Source organism: Heloderma suspectum, chromosome 6 (assembly GCF_057233095.1).
Source record: "Heloderma suspectum isolate Gila_16-S chromosome 6, 16-S_ref, whole genome shotgun sequence".
Classification (NCBI taxonomy): Eukaryota; Metazoa; Chordata; class Lepidosauria; order Squamata; family Helodermatidae; genus Heloderma; species Heloderma suspectum.
In genome coordinates this window covers 1,359,174-1,374,639 of record NC_139463.1, presented here as the reverse complement: position 1 = coordinate 1,374,639, position 15,466 = coordinate 1,359,174, and the positions used below count along the sequence as shown (strand labels likewise).

The 15,466-nt window shown below is 58.9% G+C and overlaps 1 protein-coding gene across 8 annotated transcripts in view; it reads right to left on the bottom strand.

Annotated features, from left to right (window-relative positions):
• Window positions 1-629: 629 nt before the first annotated feature.
• Window positions 630-15,466, bottom strand: part of PCSK7 (proprotein convertase subtilisin/kexin type 7) — a 32,234-nt gene continuing 17,397 nt past the window's right edge. For 4 of the 8 annotated variants that reach the window (XM_084860562.1, XM_084860560.1, XM_084860564.1 and 1 more), the window contains 8 exons: window positions 11,908-12,075; window positions 7,250-7,357; window positions 6,853-6,955; window positions 4,260-4,416; window positions 3,532-3,626; window positions 3,115-3,208; window positions 2,414-2,531; window positions 630-1,931 (listed from right to left, as the gene is read on the bottom strand). In XM_084860562.1, coding sequence (XP_084716688.1) covers window positions 1,560-1,931; window positions 2,414-2,531; window positions 3,115-3,208; window positions 3,532-3,626; window positions 4,260-4,416; window positions 6,853-6,955; window positions 7,250-7,357; window positions 11,908-12,075 — 1,215 coding nt within the window. In that variant the 3' untranslated portion in view covers window positions 630-1,559. Of the gene's footprint in view, window positions 1,932-2,413; window positions 2,532-3,114; window positions 3,209-3,531; window positions 3,627-4,259; window positions 4,417-5,370; window positions 5,912-6,852; window positions 6,956-7,249; window positions 7,358-11,907; window positions 12,076-15,466 lie in introns of those variants that run through there. The other 4 variants (XR_014792848.1, XR_014792849.1, XM_084860559.1 and 1 more) reach the window with 4 other exon arrangements.

Here is a 15,466-nt window from a genome sequence, read left to right as displayed (position 1 = left end):
CGCCCCCCCACTTACTGCTGATGCTTGGTGGTGCGGCTGTGGCTGCCAGGGCCACGTTCGCTTCCTTGCCCTTGGCAAACAGCAGAAGCCACCAGGCCCAGAAAGGCCATGAGGCCTTTCAAAAGGGAGGCCATGGCTGCCCTGCAATTATCCAGGTGAGCTGCTGGCCACAAAGATGGCAGAAACACGGCCAAGCAGCAGCAGCATCCTGCGCTGGCCCTTGAGGCAAGCAAGGCCCAGGGCAAGGAGTAGCCACAGGCCTCCACCCCCAGGCCAGCTGCACAGAAAAAGCCCCCGTCTGACGCCTCCATGCTCAGAGGTCCAAGGTCTGCCAAGAAGAGCCAGACGGCACTCCCTTGGATTGCAGGGCACGAGGGTGGTCCTCCTCAATGGTATGAAACAAACGAGCCCTCAAACATCGTGAGGGCCAGAAGGGCTCCAGCCGTGGAGCAGGCGGCCTTGGGAGAGGGCGGGCTCCGCTTCAGTGGAGGCCACTGAGTGCAGGCGGCCCAGAAACCGCCCCACAGCCCAGCTCAGATCCTTCATGCGGGCAGGGAGACGGAGCCCCTCTGCACAGGCACACCAGCTCAACCACCTGGGCTGCACACCACAAGGGAGAGGCACGCAGCTTTGGTTTTAATGGGTTTATTTTGGAAAGCTGCAAAGAAAAGCTTCTGCTGTTGGTTTAGAAAAGCAAAATTAACTGAAAATATTAACACCCCAAGCTGGATGGGGGCTCTGGGGGAGGTGGCAGAGGTCCCTCCAGGGCAGAGAGAAGTGCCCCTCCTCCTGTTCAGCAGGCCAAGCAGGAGAGGGCTCGTGCACCCCCTGCTGGCCACCACAGCTCTGCCGTCGCCAGGATCGGCCGCGCCTGCAGCCCGTGGTCCTCCGCGCAGGGCTGCCGTGCCCCAGCTGCATGGGTCATGCCCAGGCCAGGCCTGAGCGAAAGGCAGCGCAGCTGAGGCCTGGGCTGGCTTGGGCTGCTCCTTGGCAGCAAGGCAGGCAGCTCCAGTGGGCGGGCAGGGTGCCAGCGAGCACAAAGCGCAAGGGCGGAAACCCAGGCCAGGGCACCGCTGGGAGACCCGGGCCCCAAACGCAGCTCCGGCCAGCCCAGGACCTGTGACTCCTCTTGGGCACGGGGATTTCCCAGCAGCCAGCAGGATGAGGCGGCGGGCCGGCAGAGCCAGGCTCCTGCCAGCACTCCAAAGGCCGCTTTGCACAAAGTCCAGGGGCGTGAGGACTGGGGCTTTTGCACGGCCACCTTCCCTGAGCGGCCCACCCCTGGGGACAGGCCCACGCGGAGCACAGCCCCAGCACCATCCGTGTTCAGGCCACGTGAGGCACCCCCCTCTCCCTGCAGTGATGGAACGAAGCTGCCCCCAGGCAATCTCCCCAGCTGCAGGCAAGCCTGCCACTGGGATGCTCCCTCTGGCGAGTCAGGGTGGGCCGGCACGTGGCCAGCAGGCCCCAAAGGGAGAAACGGCCTGGGAGAGCGCCATGCTTCCAGCTCCTTGGCCACCATGGGGAAGCGCTGCCTGAGGAGGCAGGTGCTGGTCCCGTTAGCACCCCTGGAGCTCCCTGTCTGCAGTCAGCGAGCCCCGAGGGGCGAGGTAGACGGCTCCTGCTCTAGGAGATCCAGCAAGCCTGTCCCAAGCGAGGGTGGCGGCGTCCCCAGCGCCCCGGCTGGCCTTGCCCTCCTCTGGGCAGTGCTCCGACTCTGCCTCCAGGCCCCCACACAAGGGGACGGTCTCCTCCGCCTCCGCCCCGTCCTCTGGGCTCTGGGCTGTTCCGCCTTCAGAGGCCCCCGGACAGGGGCTGGCCCCACCACAGACCACGAGGTCGAAGGCCCTGCTGCTGCTGCACGTCAGGAGCACCTCCAGCGTGTAGTAGAAGGTCCAGAAGACGGCACAGCAGCCCAGCAGCATCAGCGTCTGGTGGGGAGGACGGGGCACTCAGAGCCTGCTCAGAGGCAGCAGCGCGCGCCAGCGAGGCCCGCCCTCTGACCGCCCACAAGGGAGCCTCTGGCGCCCCCAGCGCAGAGCAGCAGCATGCACGGCTCCTCCGCTCCGGTGCGCCCCAGCGGCGGACACCTGGGGACGCCCACCCCACTCCATCCGCAGCCCCCGCTGCCCTTGCATGCTCCACGGCTGTGATTGAGCCCCGGCCCCTGCCGCACCCACAGCATCGCCCGGCCCCCCTCTGCTTCGAGCCCCCTCGCGGCACCCAGGGTGAGGGCGGCTCCCTCCCGCGACACCTCCGTCTCTTACCCAGGCCTGCCGCACGCCGGCTTGCCGGCACCCACAGTGGCCCGCTGCCGCTCCTCCACCCGAGCAGGGCCCAGCATGCGCAGCCCCAGCCAGGCCTGAGGAGGGAGGCTTCCCGCGGGCTCCCTACTGGGGCAAGCAGCGCTCACCTTGAGGGTGCTGGCAGTGAGGGTGTGGGGCTCCTTCTCCGGGATCTGCAGGCCAGGCGGGCAGGGCGAGGCGGAGCTGCCATCCAGATACCGGCCACTCATGGCCTCCTCCAGCAGCCTGCAGGGGAAAAGCAGGGGCAGGCGATTCTTCTTCCAGCCCCATCGTCAGGTTTCTGTGGCGGGTTGCTCTGCTCCCCCGCCCCCCGCAGAAAGATGCCCGCAGAGCAAAGAATTCAAGACGGCCCATCAAGTGAGCCAAGCCGCACACTCCCAGGGAAAAGCGAAAAGGCAACAGCTCAAGCACCACTGGGCCACAGCTAGCTTGACCCGAGGAAAATCCCTTCCCATCCTGAGTACAGGCCGGCCCGTGGCATAAGCACCCCCCCCCCCCCCGGAAGAGCAGTCGAGGGGCGTCAGCCAGCCAGCCAGCCGGCGCTTCTGCATGGGAGAGCTTGGATGCTGCTGATGAAGCCAACGCGCAAGGGTGCCCGGGGGGCGGACCGCTGGCCCGGCCCGCCGGTCGCTTTCTTCCCTGACCCGCAATGGCTCCCCGACTGCTCAGGCGGGGGCAGAGGCAAGCCGTCTGTCCTGGATCCAGCTTCAACTCGAGCCTTCTGCATGCACAGGCTGAATGGCACAAGCTTCCGCCTGGGGGCTCCGGAGAGAAGCCCCCTCTGGCCGCTGCCCAGCTGCTGCCTTACCTTTGCCGCTCCCGGATCTCAGCGAGGGCCCACGAAGATCCATAGAGCGTCAGCTGCCACTGCTTCAGCACGCCAGGCTGCGGCACCTCGTCCCCTGCGGAGGGCGGGAGTGGGCATGGGTGGCGGTTCAAGGGGATGCCGGGTGGTGCAGCCGCCACAGAGTGGCAGCGTGGGAGCGCCCTGGCGCGACACAGCAGAGGCCAGAATGGGAAATCGGTGCCTCCCAGAGCCCCTCTGAGCAGCCAGGTGAGCTGGGTGGGGGGCGAGCTGTGATCTCGCATCCCGGGGGCGCGCCGAGAGACGGCAGCTGAATCGACGGGGGGGCCGTCTCGGCTGGGGTTGAGGAGACCCTCAGCAGAGCCTGGGCAGGGCCCCTTCTGGTGAAGGCGGCACCAAAGCAATGGGGCAGGGGCTCACCGACATCACGGATCATGAGGTGGTAGGTGCCCTGCGCCTCCTCGCCCCAGCAGCGCACTGTGGAGAAAGTCCAGTCCACAAAGCCGTTGGGATCTCTGTGGAGGAGGAGGAGTGGGAAGAGGTGTCAGCCCCCTGGGAGATTAGGACCCCCACCACCTGTGCAAGGAGGCCCTTCCCTGACCTAGTGGGCCCCACACGGCGACTCACGGGGGCCACGCGGGAGGCCCAGCAACAGCGGGAGGGAGGGGAAGCCGCCGCCGCCGCACAGAACAGACAAACGGGCCGAGCACAGGGGGCAGCACCTGCGCACGCTCTCCACGCCTCCGGTGGCAGAGAGTTCCCACAGAACAGGCCAGCCGGGCGCCCTGCTACGGGATGAGTGTGTGTGGTAGACAGCCTCAGGTCGGATTCCCGGGGCTAGGAAAGAGCTTGCCTGAAGCCCTGGCGGGACAGCCAGCACAGCTGATCTGGGAAAAGGCTGCAGCTCCGTGGCAGAGCCCCTGCTTTGCGTGAGGAGGGCCCCCGGTTCGATCCCTGGCAGCATCCCCAGGTAGGGCTGGAAAAACCCCGCCTGAAACCGGGGGGGAGGGGGGGGGTGCCGCTGCCAGCCAGTGCCGACCACAGCGGGCCAAACGGGCCTGACTTGGCATCGGGTGCAGGGAGCAGCCGCGGCTGCGTGCAGAGCTTCCCACGTTCCTCATCTTTGGCCCCCCACCTGCCACACTCACGTGTCCATGCTCCGCGCTGTCCCAATCAGCGACTCCATGCCGCTGGGGCAGCGCAGGCGGATCTCCAGGTTCCCACGGCGAGGGTGGGTAATGGTGACCGTCACGGCCACGTGCTCCAGCGTTCTCATCCCGGACAACTCCAGGTCCGATTCCGTCACTGCGGGGAAGGAGAGAGGACCCACCCGCCTGAGGAGGCCTGGCACCAAGGAGCCCCACAACAAGGCCTTCTGACAGCTGTGGGGCCTCTGCCACAGGCAAAACAGGGCCACCCCTTGTCCACGAGCCACAGCAGGACCAATGGGGCAGCTGTGCCAGCAGCATCTCGGTTTACATCCAGTGGCTGTATTTTGTGCACCGCGTCCATGTGCTGCTCAGGACCGGGGTGTCAGCACCCGCTGGGAACAGCAAGTATGAAGCCAACGAAATGATTGTGGGACAGCTGCCCCCCCCCCGGTCTGCATGGCAGCAGAACCCCTCCAGCTGCTAGCCCATTCTCTGGTTGGTCCCTCGCTTGCCTCCCCCCCCCCCCAGAGAAGCCAGGGTGCTCCCAAACGAGCTCTTCTCCACAGGGAGCTGGGATGGGGTTAATGTGCCTGAAGGAGCACCCAGCAGCACAGCCAGGTTGGCATCCTGGAGTCTTGGTGGCCAGCAGCTTGCTAGCAGAGGGCTCTGGCTAGTAGCGAACATGGCTGGGCCAAGGCGTTCCCCCCTCCCCGGCCACAGAGATGCTGCGCTGTGAGGGATCTCCTCCCCAACACACAATTACTTTCCTGGTCTTAAAGCGATCTCAGCTTCCTGCTGTCTGCAGACCCTTCCTCAGAACCCCGCAGCGGGTGCCTGGGGAAGGGTTAACCTGTGGGCCCCTTTCCTCCCTCCCCTCTCTGGAGGCCAAAGGCCCCCTCCTCGCAGCAGGGCCTGAGCTGCGCATTCCTCCCAGGGGTTTGGCCTTTCCCAGCCTTGGGTTTGTTGTTGCACATTTCGCTGGAGAGAATTCCTTATAGGGGAAACAGGCACGGAGTGGCCCTGGCCTCGGCCAACAGCACTTCCAGCCCCTTGGGAAACTTGGGAACGGACAGGCCCATGGCGGGACCCCCACCCCACCCCCGCACACCCTTGCTGGATCACGTTGTGTCTTGCTGGAGCTCCTCGGGGCCTCTTCTGTCCAGTGGGATGTGGGACTGGAGTGGTCTGGTCTCGCTGGGGTGGTGCTGACGCCCGGAGAGGGCTCTGCTTTTACAACGGCACAAAGGCGGCGTGGGAGGCCTGCACACGCAAGCCCTGCAGATCTGCAGCCCATCCAGAGCCCCCTCCGTGGTGAGCCAGGCCCCACCGCAGGCCCTCCCTCCGCCCTCCACCCAGACCATTGAGGCTCTCAGGGGTCCCCGCTGGGCTCGACCTCCCCACCCCACGCCTCCCTGGGCTACATGAATGACAAGGCTGGCTGACCCCAAGGAGCTCTGCCTCAACCAGGACTAGCTCCTTGGCTTCTCTTGGGGCCCTGATACACACCTGTGTGGCCAAAGCTTCCCCTTGCGTTCTGCCTGTCTGTGGGGCTGGAGGGGCCCATGGGTTCCTCGGCCCTGTAGCATAACCGGCCCTCATTCGGCAGTTACGTGAAGGCAAAACACAAATGAGGAGGCCTGGGGCTTCCGCTAGGAGACAGAGGAAAGGTTGTCTGGGAGGGGGGAGCACAGTGTGCCTTCCCATCAGCAGCTGGGGCTCGGGAGAAGGCTGCGCATGTGTGCGCGCGCGCCTTGTTTGTGCGGACGGAGGGTGGCCAGGACAGGAGCGGCTGCACTGCCTAAAATGGGCAGAGGGAGCTGCAGGCCTGGGCATCTGCCATCCAGCCACGCACACATGCTGCTGGGGCTGAGCCAGGAGCTGGCAGCCTGGCTTCAGCTTCAGCGAGGGAAAGGGAACGGGGACAGCCCTTGCAGCTCCCTTCTGGCAGTGCTGGTGCTCTGGCAGCGTTGTGCGTGTGTGCACACGCACGCGCACAGGCTCCACCTGGCCCCATCCTGCTCATCCACACAGGGCACAATCCACCAGAACGAGCTCCTCCCACACTCCTGCACAGTGTCTGCTCATTTCCACAGGATTCTTACCCAGGAGAACGTCCGCATGGACTGTGTCCCATGGGTTGAGAATGTCGGAAGTGCCCTGCATGAGACCCCCAGCCGAGCGAGGTCAGCTTTGCGTTCCCACCGTGGCCAGAGGCCCAACGGGGTGCCCAGAAGCAGGGCGCACGCGCTAGGCACCCTCCCGCCTGCGTCCCCCAGCAGCCAGCCCACAAAGGCATCCTGCCTCTGATGCGGAGAGCAGCCCAGAGCCATCCGGACGATTCGCCACAGGCAGCCTTCTGCGTCACGCTGCGCCCGCATGCACCATCGGCCTGCATGTGGAACCTGCTAGCTTTCTGCTAGCACAGCGCGCCCGTTCCTGGGGCACCGGGGGAACATCCCTCCGGAAACAGAGGCCCTGCAGGCTGGCCGTGCCCTGGGCCCATCCCGGCAGCGGCGCAGGTCGGGGTCCGTGGCGCGGGCACCTTCAAGGGGCCCCTCCTCGCCCACTACCGCAGGGGAAGCGCACAAACCGTTCCACAGGACTTCCAGGCGGCCTGGCTCCATGGGGATGGCTCTGCTCGCCTTCAAGGTGGGGCTGACATAGGAGGCCAAGTAGGGGACGGACTCCCAGACCTGCCAGGGTGGAGAGGCGGCATCAGGGGGATGTGGCACCACTCAGCCCGCCCCATGTCCTCCAAAGACCCTCTGCGACTCAGCCCTCCGATTCCACGGAACCGTTGAGAAGCAGTGTTGTCTGCTGGCCAGCTGGCACAAACCCCACTGGCTTCTTGGTCTGCAGCGAGGGGGCGGCACCCCTCTCTAGTGGGGCGGGAAACAGCCCAAGGGCTGCCTGCGTCCCCTGCCAGCCAGTGGTCCTCAGCCCCACTCGTGGGCGAGCCTTTGCCCAGCGATGAAGGGGTTGACTACCTTGGCCGCATTCACCAGCCTCCAAGCGTTCAACAGGCCAAATCCATGCTGGTGACTGTGGCTGAGTCCGGCCTGGTTGGTGTCCCAGCTGGCGCGGCGGTCTTCGTACTGCAGAGGGAGCAAGGCAGGCAGGCAGCTGATGAGCCAGGGCAGGGCAAGCGGGGGGGGGAGGCGCCAAGCAGAGGGGAGCCCAGAGGGGGGGGCTTTGTTCCTGTGCCCAATGCCTGCTTTAAATGGAGAAGAAGGGGCTGTGTTCACAGTGGGGGTGGGGGAGCAAGGGGACATGCGACCAGAGGGCTGCAGCCTGGAACCAGTGCAAAGAGGAGACAGCTCTGGCTCGGGATGGCCCAGCTGGTAACCCAGCCAAAACAGTTCGCTACAAAGAATTAACCCCTTCATGGATCACTGCCTTATTGTGGCGAAGGGGCTTGCGTAACTCAGTGAAGCCATAAGCTGTGCCGTGCAGGGCCACCCAAAACGGACAGGTCATGGCGGAGAGTTCTGACAAAATGTGGTCCACTGGAGAAGGAAATGGCAACCCACTCCAGTATTCTTGCCAAGAAAACCCCATGGAACGTATCACAAGGCTAAAAGAGATGACGCCGGAAGATGAGCCCCTCAGGTCGGAAGGGGTCCAATATACTACTGGGGAAGAGCAGAGGGAATTTCCAAGTAGCGCCAGAAAGAGTGAAGCGGCTGGGCCAAAGCCGAAAGGACACTCAGCTGTGGAGGTGTCTGGTGGTGAAAAGAAAGTCCGATGCTGTAAAGAACGATATTGTTTAGGAACCTGGAATGTAAGATCAATGAATCAAGGTAAGCTGGAGGTGGTCAAACAGGAGATGGCAAGATTGAACATCGACATCTTGGGAATCAGCGAACTAAAATGGACAAGCATGGGCGAATTTAATTCAGGTGACCATCATATCTACTACTGTGGGCAAGAATGCCTTAGAAGAAATGGAGTAGCACTCATAGTCAACAAAAGGGTAGGAAAAGCAGTACTGGGGTACAATCTCAAAAAAGATAGAATCTCAGTACGAATCCAAGGCAAACCATTCAACATCACAGTAATTCAAGTCTATGACCCAACCACTGAGGCCAAAGAAGAGGTTGATCGGTTCTATGAAGAACTACAACACCTTCTAGAACTAACACCAAAAAAAAATGTCCTCTTCATCATAGGGGATTGGAATGCTAAAGTAGGAAGTCAAGAAATCACCAGGATATCAGGCAAGCATGGCCTTGGTGTACAAAATGAAGCAGGACAAAGGCTAATAGAGTTTTGCCAAGAGAACACGCTGATCATAGCAAACACTCTTTCCCAACAGCACAAGAGGCGACTCTACACATGGACGTCACCAGATGGTCAATATCGACATCAGATTGATTATGTACTTTGCAGCCAAAGATGGAGAAGCTCCATACAGTCAGTCAAAACAAGACCTGGAGCTGACTGTGGCTCAGATCACAAGCTGCTTCTTGCAAAATTTCGGCTTAAATTGAAGAACGTCGGGAAAACCACTAAACCATTCAGGTATGACCTAAATCATATCCCTTATGAATATACAGTGGAGGTGAGGAATAGATTTCAGGGATTAGACCTGATAGACAGAGTGCCTGAGGAACTATGGATGGAGGTCCGTAACATTGTTCAGGAGGCAGCAACGAAATCCATCCCAAAGAAAAAGAAATGCAAGAAAGCCAAGTGGCTGTCTGATGAGGCTTTACAAGTAGCTGAGGAAAGAAGGGAAGCGAAAAGCAAGGGAGAAAGGGGAAGATATATCCAACTGAATGCAGAGTTCCAGAGAATAGCAAGGAGAGACAAGAAGGCCTTCTTAAATGAACAATGCAAAGAAATCGAGGAAAACAATAGAATGGGAAAGACTAGAGATCTTTTCAAGAAAATCGGAGATGTCAAGGGAACGTTTTGTGCAAAGACGGGCATGATAAAGGACAAAGAAGGCAGGGACCTAAAAGAAGCAGATGAGATTAAGAAGAGGTGGAAAGAATACACAGAAGAACTATACAGGAAAGATCTTAATGTCCCTGATAGCCATGATAGTGCGGTCGCTGAACTTGAGCTGGACATCCTAGAGAGCAAAGTCAAGTGGGCCTTAGGAAGCATTACTAACAACAAAGCTAGTGGAGATGACAGTATTCCAGCTGAGCTATTCAAAATCCTAAAAGATGGTGCTGTTAAAGTGCTGCACTCAATATGCCAACAAATTTGGAACACTCAACAGTGGCCACAAGACTGGAAAAGGTCAGTTTACATTCCAATTCTAAAGAAGGGCAGTGCCAGAGTGTTCAAACTACCGTACAATTGCACTCATTTCACATGCCAGCAAGGTTATGCTCAAAATCCTACAAGCTAGGCTTCAGCAGCATGTGAACCTAGAACTACTGGAAGTACAAGCTGGGTTTCGAAGAGGCAGAGGAACTAGAGATCAAATCGCCAACATTCGCTGCATCATGGAGAAAGCAAGAGAATTCCAGAAAAATGTCTATTTCTGCTTCATTGACTACGCTAAAGTCTTTGATTGTGTGGATCACAACAAACTCTGGCAAATTCTGAAAGAGATGGGGGTACCAGACCACCTTACCTGTCTCCTGAGAAACCTGTATGGTCACGAAGCAACAGTAAGAACTGGACATGGAACAACCGATTGGTTCAAAATTGGGAAAGGAGTACGACAAGGCTGCATATTGTCGCCCTGCTTATTTAACTTATATGCAGAGTACATCATGAGAAACGCTGGTTTGGATGAATCACAGGTCGGAATTAAGATTGCCGGGAGAATTATCAACAACCTCAGATACGCAGACGATACCACCCTAATGGCAGAAAGCGAAGAAGATCTAAAGAGCCTCTTGTTGAGGGTGAAAGTGGAGAGTGCAAAAGCTGGTTTGAAACTCAGCGTTAAAAAAACTAAGATCATGGCGTCTGGCCCCATCACTTCCCGGCATATAGAAGGGGAAGAAATGGAAGCAGTGACAGATTTTATTTTCTTGGGCTCCAAGATCACCGCAGACGGTGACTATAGCCATGAAATTAAAAGACGCTTGCTCCTTGGGAGGAAAGCTATGGCAAACCTAGACAGCATAGTAAGAAGCAGAGACATCACCTTGCCGACAAAGGTCCGTCTAATCAAAGCTATGGTTTTCCCAGTAGCAACGTATGGCTGTGAGAGCTGGACTATAAGGAAGGCTGAGCGCTGAAGAATCGATGCTTTCGAACTGTGTTGCTGGAGAAGACTCTTACGAGTCCCCTGGACTGCAAGGAGATCAAATCAGTCAATCCTAAAGGAAATCAACCCTGAGTGCTCATTGGAAGGACAGATACTGAAGCTGAAGCTCAAATATTTTGGCCACCTAATGCGAAGAGAAAACTCCCTGGAAAAGACCCTGATGCTGGGAAAGATTGAAGGCAAAAGGAGAAGGGGACGGCAGAGGATGCTAGATAGCATCACCGATGCAATGAATATGAATTTGAGCACACTCCGGGAAAGAGCACAGGACAGGAAGGCCTGGCGTGCTATGGTCCATGGGGTCATGAAGAGTCGGACACGACTGAATGACTGAACAACAACAAAGAATTAAGCCAGGCCCTTAGGCTGGCGGGAGGGAAGATGGAGAGAGGAGACCCGCCCCTCCCTCCTCTTTGGGGGCGCTGTGTGGTGTGAATTGCGCACCAGGGTCATTTGCTCTGGTGGGTGGGAATCAAGCAATAATCCCTGCCAGGGCTGCAAAGAGCCACCTTGGACTGAAGACAGCTTTTCTCTCCCAGCAATGAATATAAACTGTGGGACATACTCATTGGAGCCCTCCCTCCCCCAGGTGTAAATACCCAGGCCACGCACACTCACACATGCAGTCCAAAGGAATGGGGCCTTGAAAGTGCAATCAAGTTTGGGAGCTTGTTAGCTCAGGGCCAGTCCAATCCTAGCTATGCAAGCAAGGAACCTGTGTGTGCGCGCGCATGCGCATGCACACGGGTCTGGGGCACCTCACAGGTCCCTGTGGTTGTGGTTTTCCTGTGGAAGTGCGAGTCCCACCCAGCAGAGCAAATTAGCCTGGTGTTCAATTCACAGCCATGCCTTTTGGAAGAAAAGGGAGAGGAAGCTGGGACCCCTGGGTCTAGCCCAGGGCAGCAGTTTCTCTTTGGCTCGCTTTCCCCTCCGGTTCCTCTCTGGAGACAAGCCACGGGAGCCACCGTCAGGGTTTCTTATCAGAAGAGCAGAGGAAGCTGCCATGTGCGGCTGTGGGCTCTCCCACACAGGAGGCACTCAAGATGAGGCTGGACAGCCATCTGTCAGGGATGCTCTGACTTGGACTCCTGCATGGAGCAGGGGTGGACTTGATGGCCTTGTGGGCCCCTTCCAACCCTACTATTCTATGATTCTAGCCCAGGGCTGTTGACACCATTGGCAGCGGCGGCGGCAGCTCTCCAGGGGCCCCTTCCCAGCCCTCCCTGGAGATGCTGCCGGGGATCAGCCCCGGGATCTCCTGCTTGCCAAGCGGGGGTGCTGCCACGGAGCCCTGGCCCCTCCCAGAACGACCCTCCTGCAGGCAGCGCCTGGGACCAGGCAGGGGGCCTCCACACGTGCCTGAAAGCCGGCACGGCTGGCGCTGCAGAGGGCCCCAGGGCTCTTGCTCACCTTGGTGGCTGTGAAGACAATGATGTGCTGGACATCCCGCCAGGTGAGGCAGGGGCGCACCTGCAGCATGAGGGCAATCATGCCAGCCGCCAAGGGGGCTGCGGCGGAGGTGCCCGTGTGGCCTTCTGTGCACCCTGAGCCCTGCAGCAAATCCCAGTCTGTGGTGGCCTGGAAAGGGGAAGCGGAGAGGAGACATTTGCTCATCAGGCAAGGACCCTTCTGGGGCAGGAGCATGAGGGAAAAGGCAGAGCGCGCCCCAGAGCAGCTCTGCCTCAGGCTTTGGTAGCTGCAGCACCCCCAGAAAGAGTGGGCAGCTGCGCCTTTCACAGCCAAATGCCAGGCAGAAAGCCAACAGGTGAATACTTCAAAGATACAGGGCTGCAGTGATGGAAGAAAGCTGCATGATCTGAATATCTACCTGGCACACACCTGCTAAAGACACAGAAGCTCTGCCAGAGGAAAGGTGGCAAGAATGGCTGTGCTAATAAATGCCACGCACCTCCCTCCTTCCGAAATACTTCTTGACCCCCCTGCACTGGGTGCTGACCACCTCCGGAACAAGGTCTGGCATGCCTGCATTATGCCCAGCTAGGAAAGAACTAACCTGTCAATGAAAGTGGTCAGGAGTTGGGGCCAATAATGCAGAGGCCCTCACCTGACCCAGTTTTAGCATATACAGGAGTCAGGTGAGATCCAAATGCAGCTCATTCCCCAGTGACCAGAACCGACTTCTCAGCTGAGCCTGTAAGGCATGATGGGAGAACGCCAACATTGGGCAAACACCTTTTAGGGCCAGCCTAAATATCTCAAAACAGCAAGCAAGCTTTTGAGTTCTCCAGAACTCTTCATCTGGCTGAAACACTAGGGAGGGGGAGAGAGAAGGAAAAGCCTGGTGCAGTGTTTGAAACCCACATTGTGTGCAGAACAGATTCCAGGAGTTGTTGCGCAGACTGAAATTTTGGGCCTCTGCTAGGTGCTCCAGCTGCATCGAGGGCTGCTGGGACAAAGAACCAGAAATAGACCATGCCCCATTTCTGGAAACCACGGCATCTATTCAGATGTATCTAGTTCTGCACTGTGGCAAGGTTCCGGTTTGAGCATCTGTGCCTATGGAAGCCCAGGGTCTCCATGCAACACTAGCTGGCAAATTCTGTACAGACATCCCCCCCCCACACTCCCACACACTGTTGAGGCACCCCCTGGCCTGGGCACAGAAGCCACCTTGCACTTGTCCCTACACTGGCAGAGCTGGGCTCCAGGCTGCAGCCTCTGGGGAGCAGGGCCTTGGGACTGCTGGAGCCCCAAGCCCAGATGGCACGGGAGAGCAAGCACGGCGTTCTCTTCTGCTCTGCAGCTGGAATCCTCTCAAGGCCCTGCATCACTTGGCCCTGCTAGCACAGTTCTGTTTCAAGCCTTCCTGCCGCTGTGCCTCAAGGAGCACTCCGCTCCATGCGTACATGTCACAGCCATCTACATTTCTGGCTTTTGCTCCCATCACCCATCCGCTAAGGGCTCTGTGCAGCTTGGAAGCTTGTTCCTCCTGCATTTTGAACATCAGTCAGCCCAACAGGCTGCCGTGCCTGTGCTGCATGGCCTTTATTGAAGAGGGAACCTCCCCATACCCCGCAGACACCATGGGAGGCCCTCCTCCAAGGGAGGTTCGGAGGATGGCAACGGGGTGGCGACACCTTCTCAGTGGCAACCCCCCAATGGTGGAACACTCTTCCCAGTGGGGTCTGCCTGGCGCCCACACTGTCATCTTTCCGGCACCAAGCAAAGACTTTCCTCTGCTCCAGGCACTGGATAGCACAAGATTTGTAACAGGTCCTGGGATTTCTGTTGTTGGTTGTGTGAAAGTGTTTAATATTTTTGTATGTTAATGGTCTTATATTGCATGACCATGTTGTATTTTAGGGTTCTAATTTTTGTAAACCAGAGAGCATTGGCTGTTGGGCAGTACAGAAATATAATGAAGTTCTTTCTCTGGGCCAAGGAGGGTGCTCTGAGGCAGAGCTCTGTGGCCTCTATGAAGCCTTTTCTGAGGGGCCGCAGAACGGATGTCGAGGAGCCCTGTGGCTTTAAGTGTGCAATTGCATGGTCTCATTTGTGGAATTGGGGGGGGGGGAGTCCAGGTGTCCTCTCCCCCTCCGCTTCTGCCTTTTTCTTACCAGAAGACTCCATTAAGAAAAGAAAGACGGAAGTGCGGCACACGGCCTTCTCAGTCGCCCCAGGAGCCGTCGGTCTGACAGCACCCAGAGACTAAGCCGGGAGCTGCTCTGGCTGCTTTTCCTTGCACGGAATTAGTAAGGCCTGTGCAGGTCTAGGGAGGCGTTTGGAGCTCTTCATGATCATCCCTTCTTGCCTCATGGGCCACTCTCACATCCACCTGCCTGTGCAGAAATGTGAGGAATAGCAGACGCCTGTGGATGGATTCCCAAAACGCAGAATTCCTTTCAAGTGCTGGATTTTGGGGGGCACCTTCCTTTCTGTGGTGGATGCTCCCCTTTCATGTTTCTGCTGCAGCTGCAGAACTGACTCCTGTACTGGCCAAAAGGGAACAGGAGAATCGGCCGCAGGCATCTGAAAAGGCCCATAGCGGGCGTCTGCCTGCCTCTTGTCCTTCCCCGCCTCGCTCACAGATGTTTGGGGAGGCCCCCTGCATGGGGAGCTGCAAAGACTGAAACCCTGAGGAACTCATGGGCTTGAGATTGTGAGGGCAGCTCTGGCAAAGGGCCGCCGGCTCTCCCCAGGCATGGCTGCACTGCATGTGACCTCCCCGCTCTCCTCTCTGACACAGTGTTGGTCCAGGTGGCATACAGAGTGTGGCATTCTGGCCTCCCACACGCCCAGGGTGGAGGTGTGTCCCATGCCTGCCCATTTCTGATTATTTGGAGCAACTGAGCTGGCTCTGAGGTTGCATGGATGGGGCTAGATGTGCCCCCCATCCCCCTTTGAACAAGCCCCTCGGCGACGTCTCGCTTCCCACTGTGGAGGCCTGAGCGTTATCTAGCACCTCCGCAGGGCCGTGCAATAAAGCCAAAGGAGCCATCCCTTCTGCAGCAAGGAGAGCAAAGCAACTGCGGCGAGCACAGGCCTGTCCCTGCCCCCGGGGGGGAGGCTGTCCGTCGCAGGATTTCTGGCTGTACAGCCCCATGCAGCTGGAGGAGCGTCGTCTTCCCTCTCCTAGCACCGTCCTATCCAGCCTGGTGCTGGGAAGCAATCTGGTTTCTGCCCTGGCAAGCCCAGGAGAGCTTCTGCTCACGGAGGCCGGACTTCTGCATGCCCCGAAGGAGGCCGTGGCTTTGCTTGCAAAGGTGAAGCCAGGCGGCGCAGGGGGGGGGGGGCATTTAAGCACACACAAAAGGAACGACAGGAGTGAGCAGCTAAGCTCCAGGAAGGGCTGCCGTGAAAGGGGAGAGAGGGCGGACCCATGACGAAGCTGGCCGTGACACGACACGTCTGTGAACAGGGAGACCTGCAGGTGCTGGAAGAGGTGCCAACAGCAAACTGCAAGGGAGGTGGGGTGGAATTTGGACCATGGCCGAAAGCTGGGAGGGGG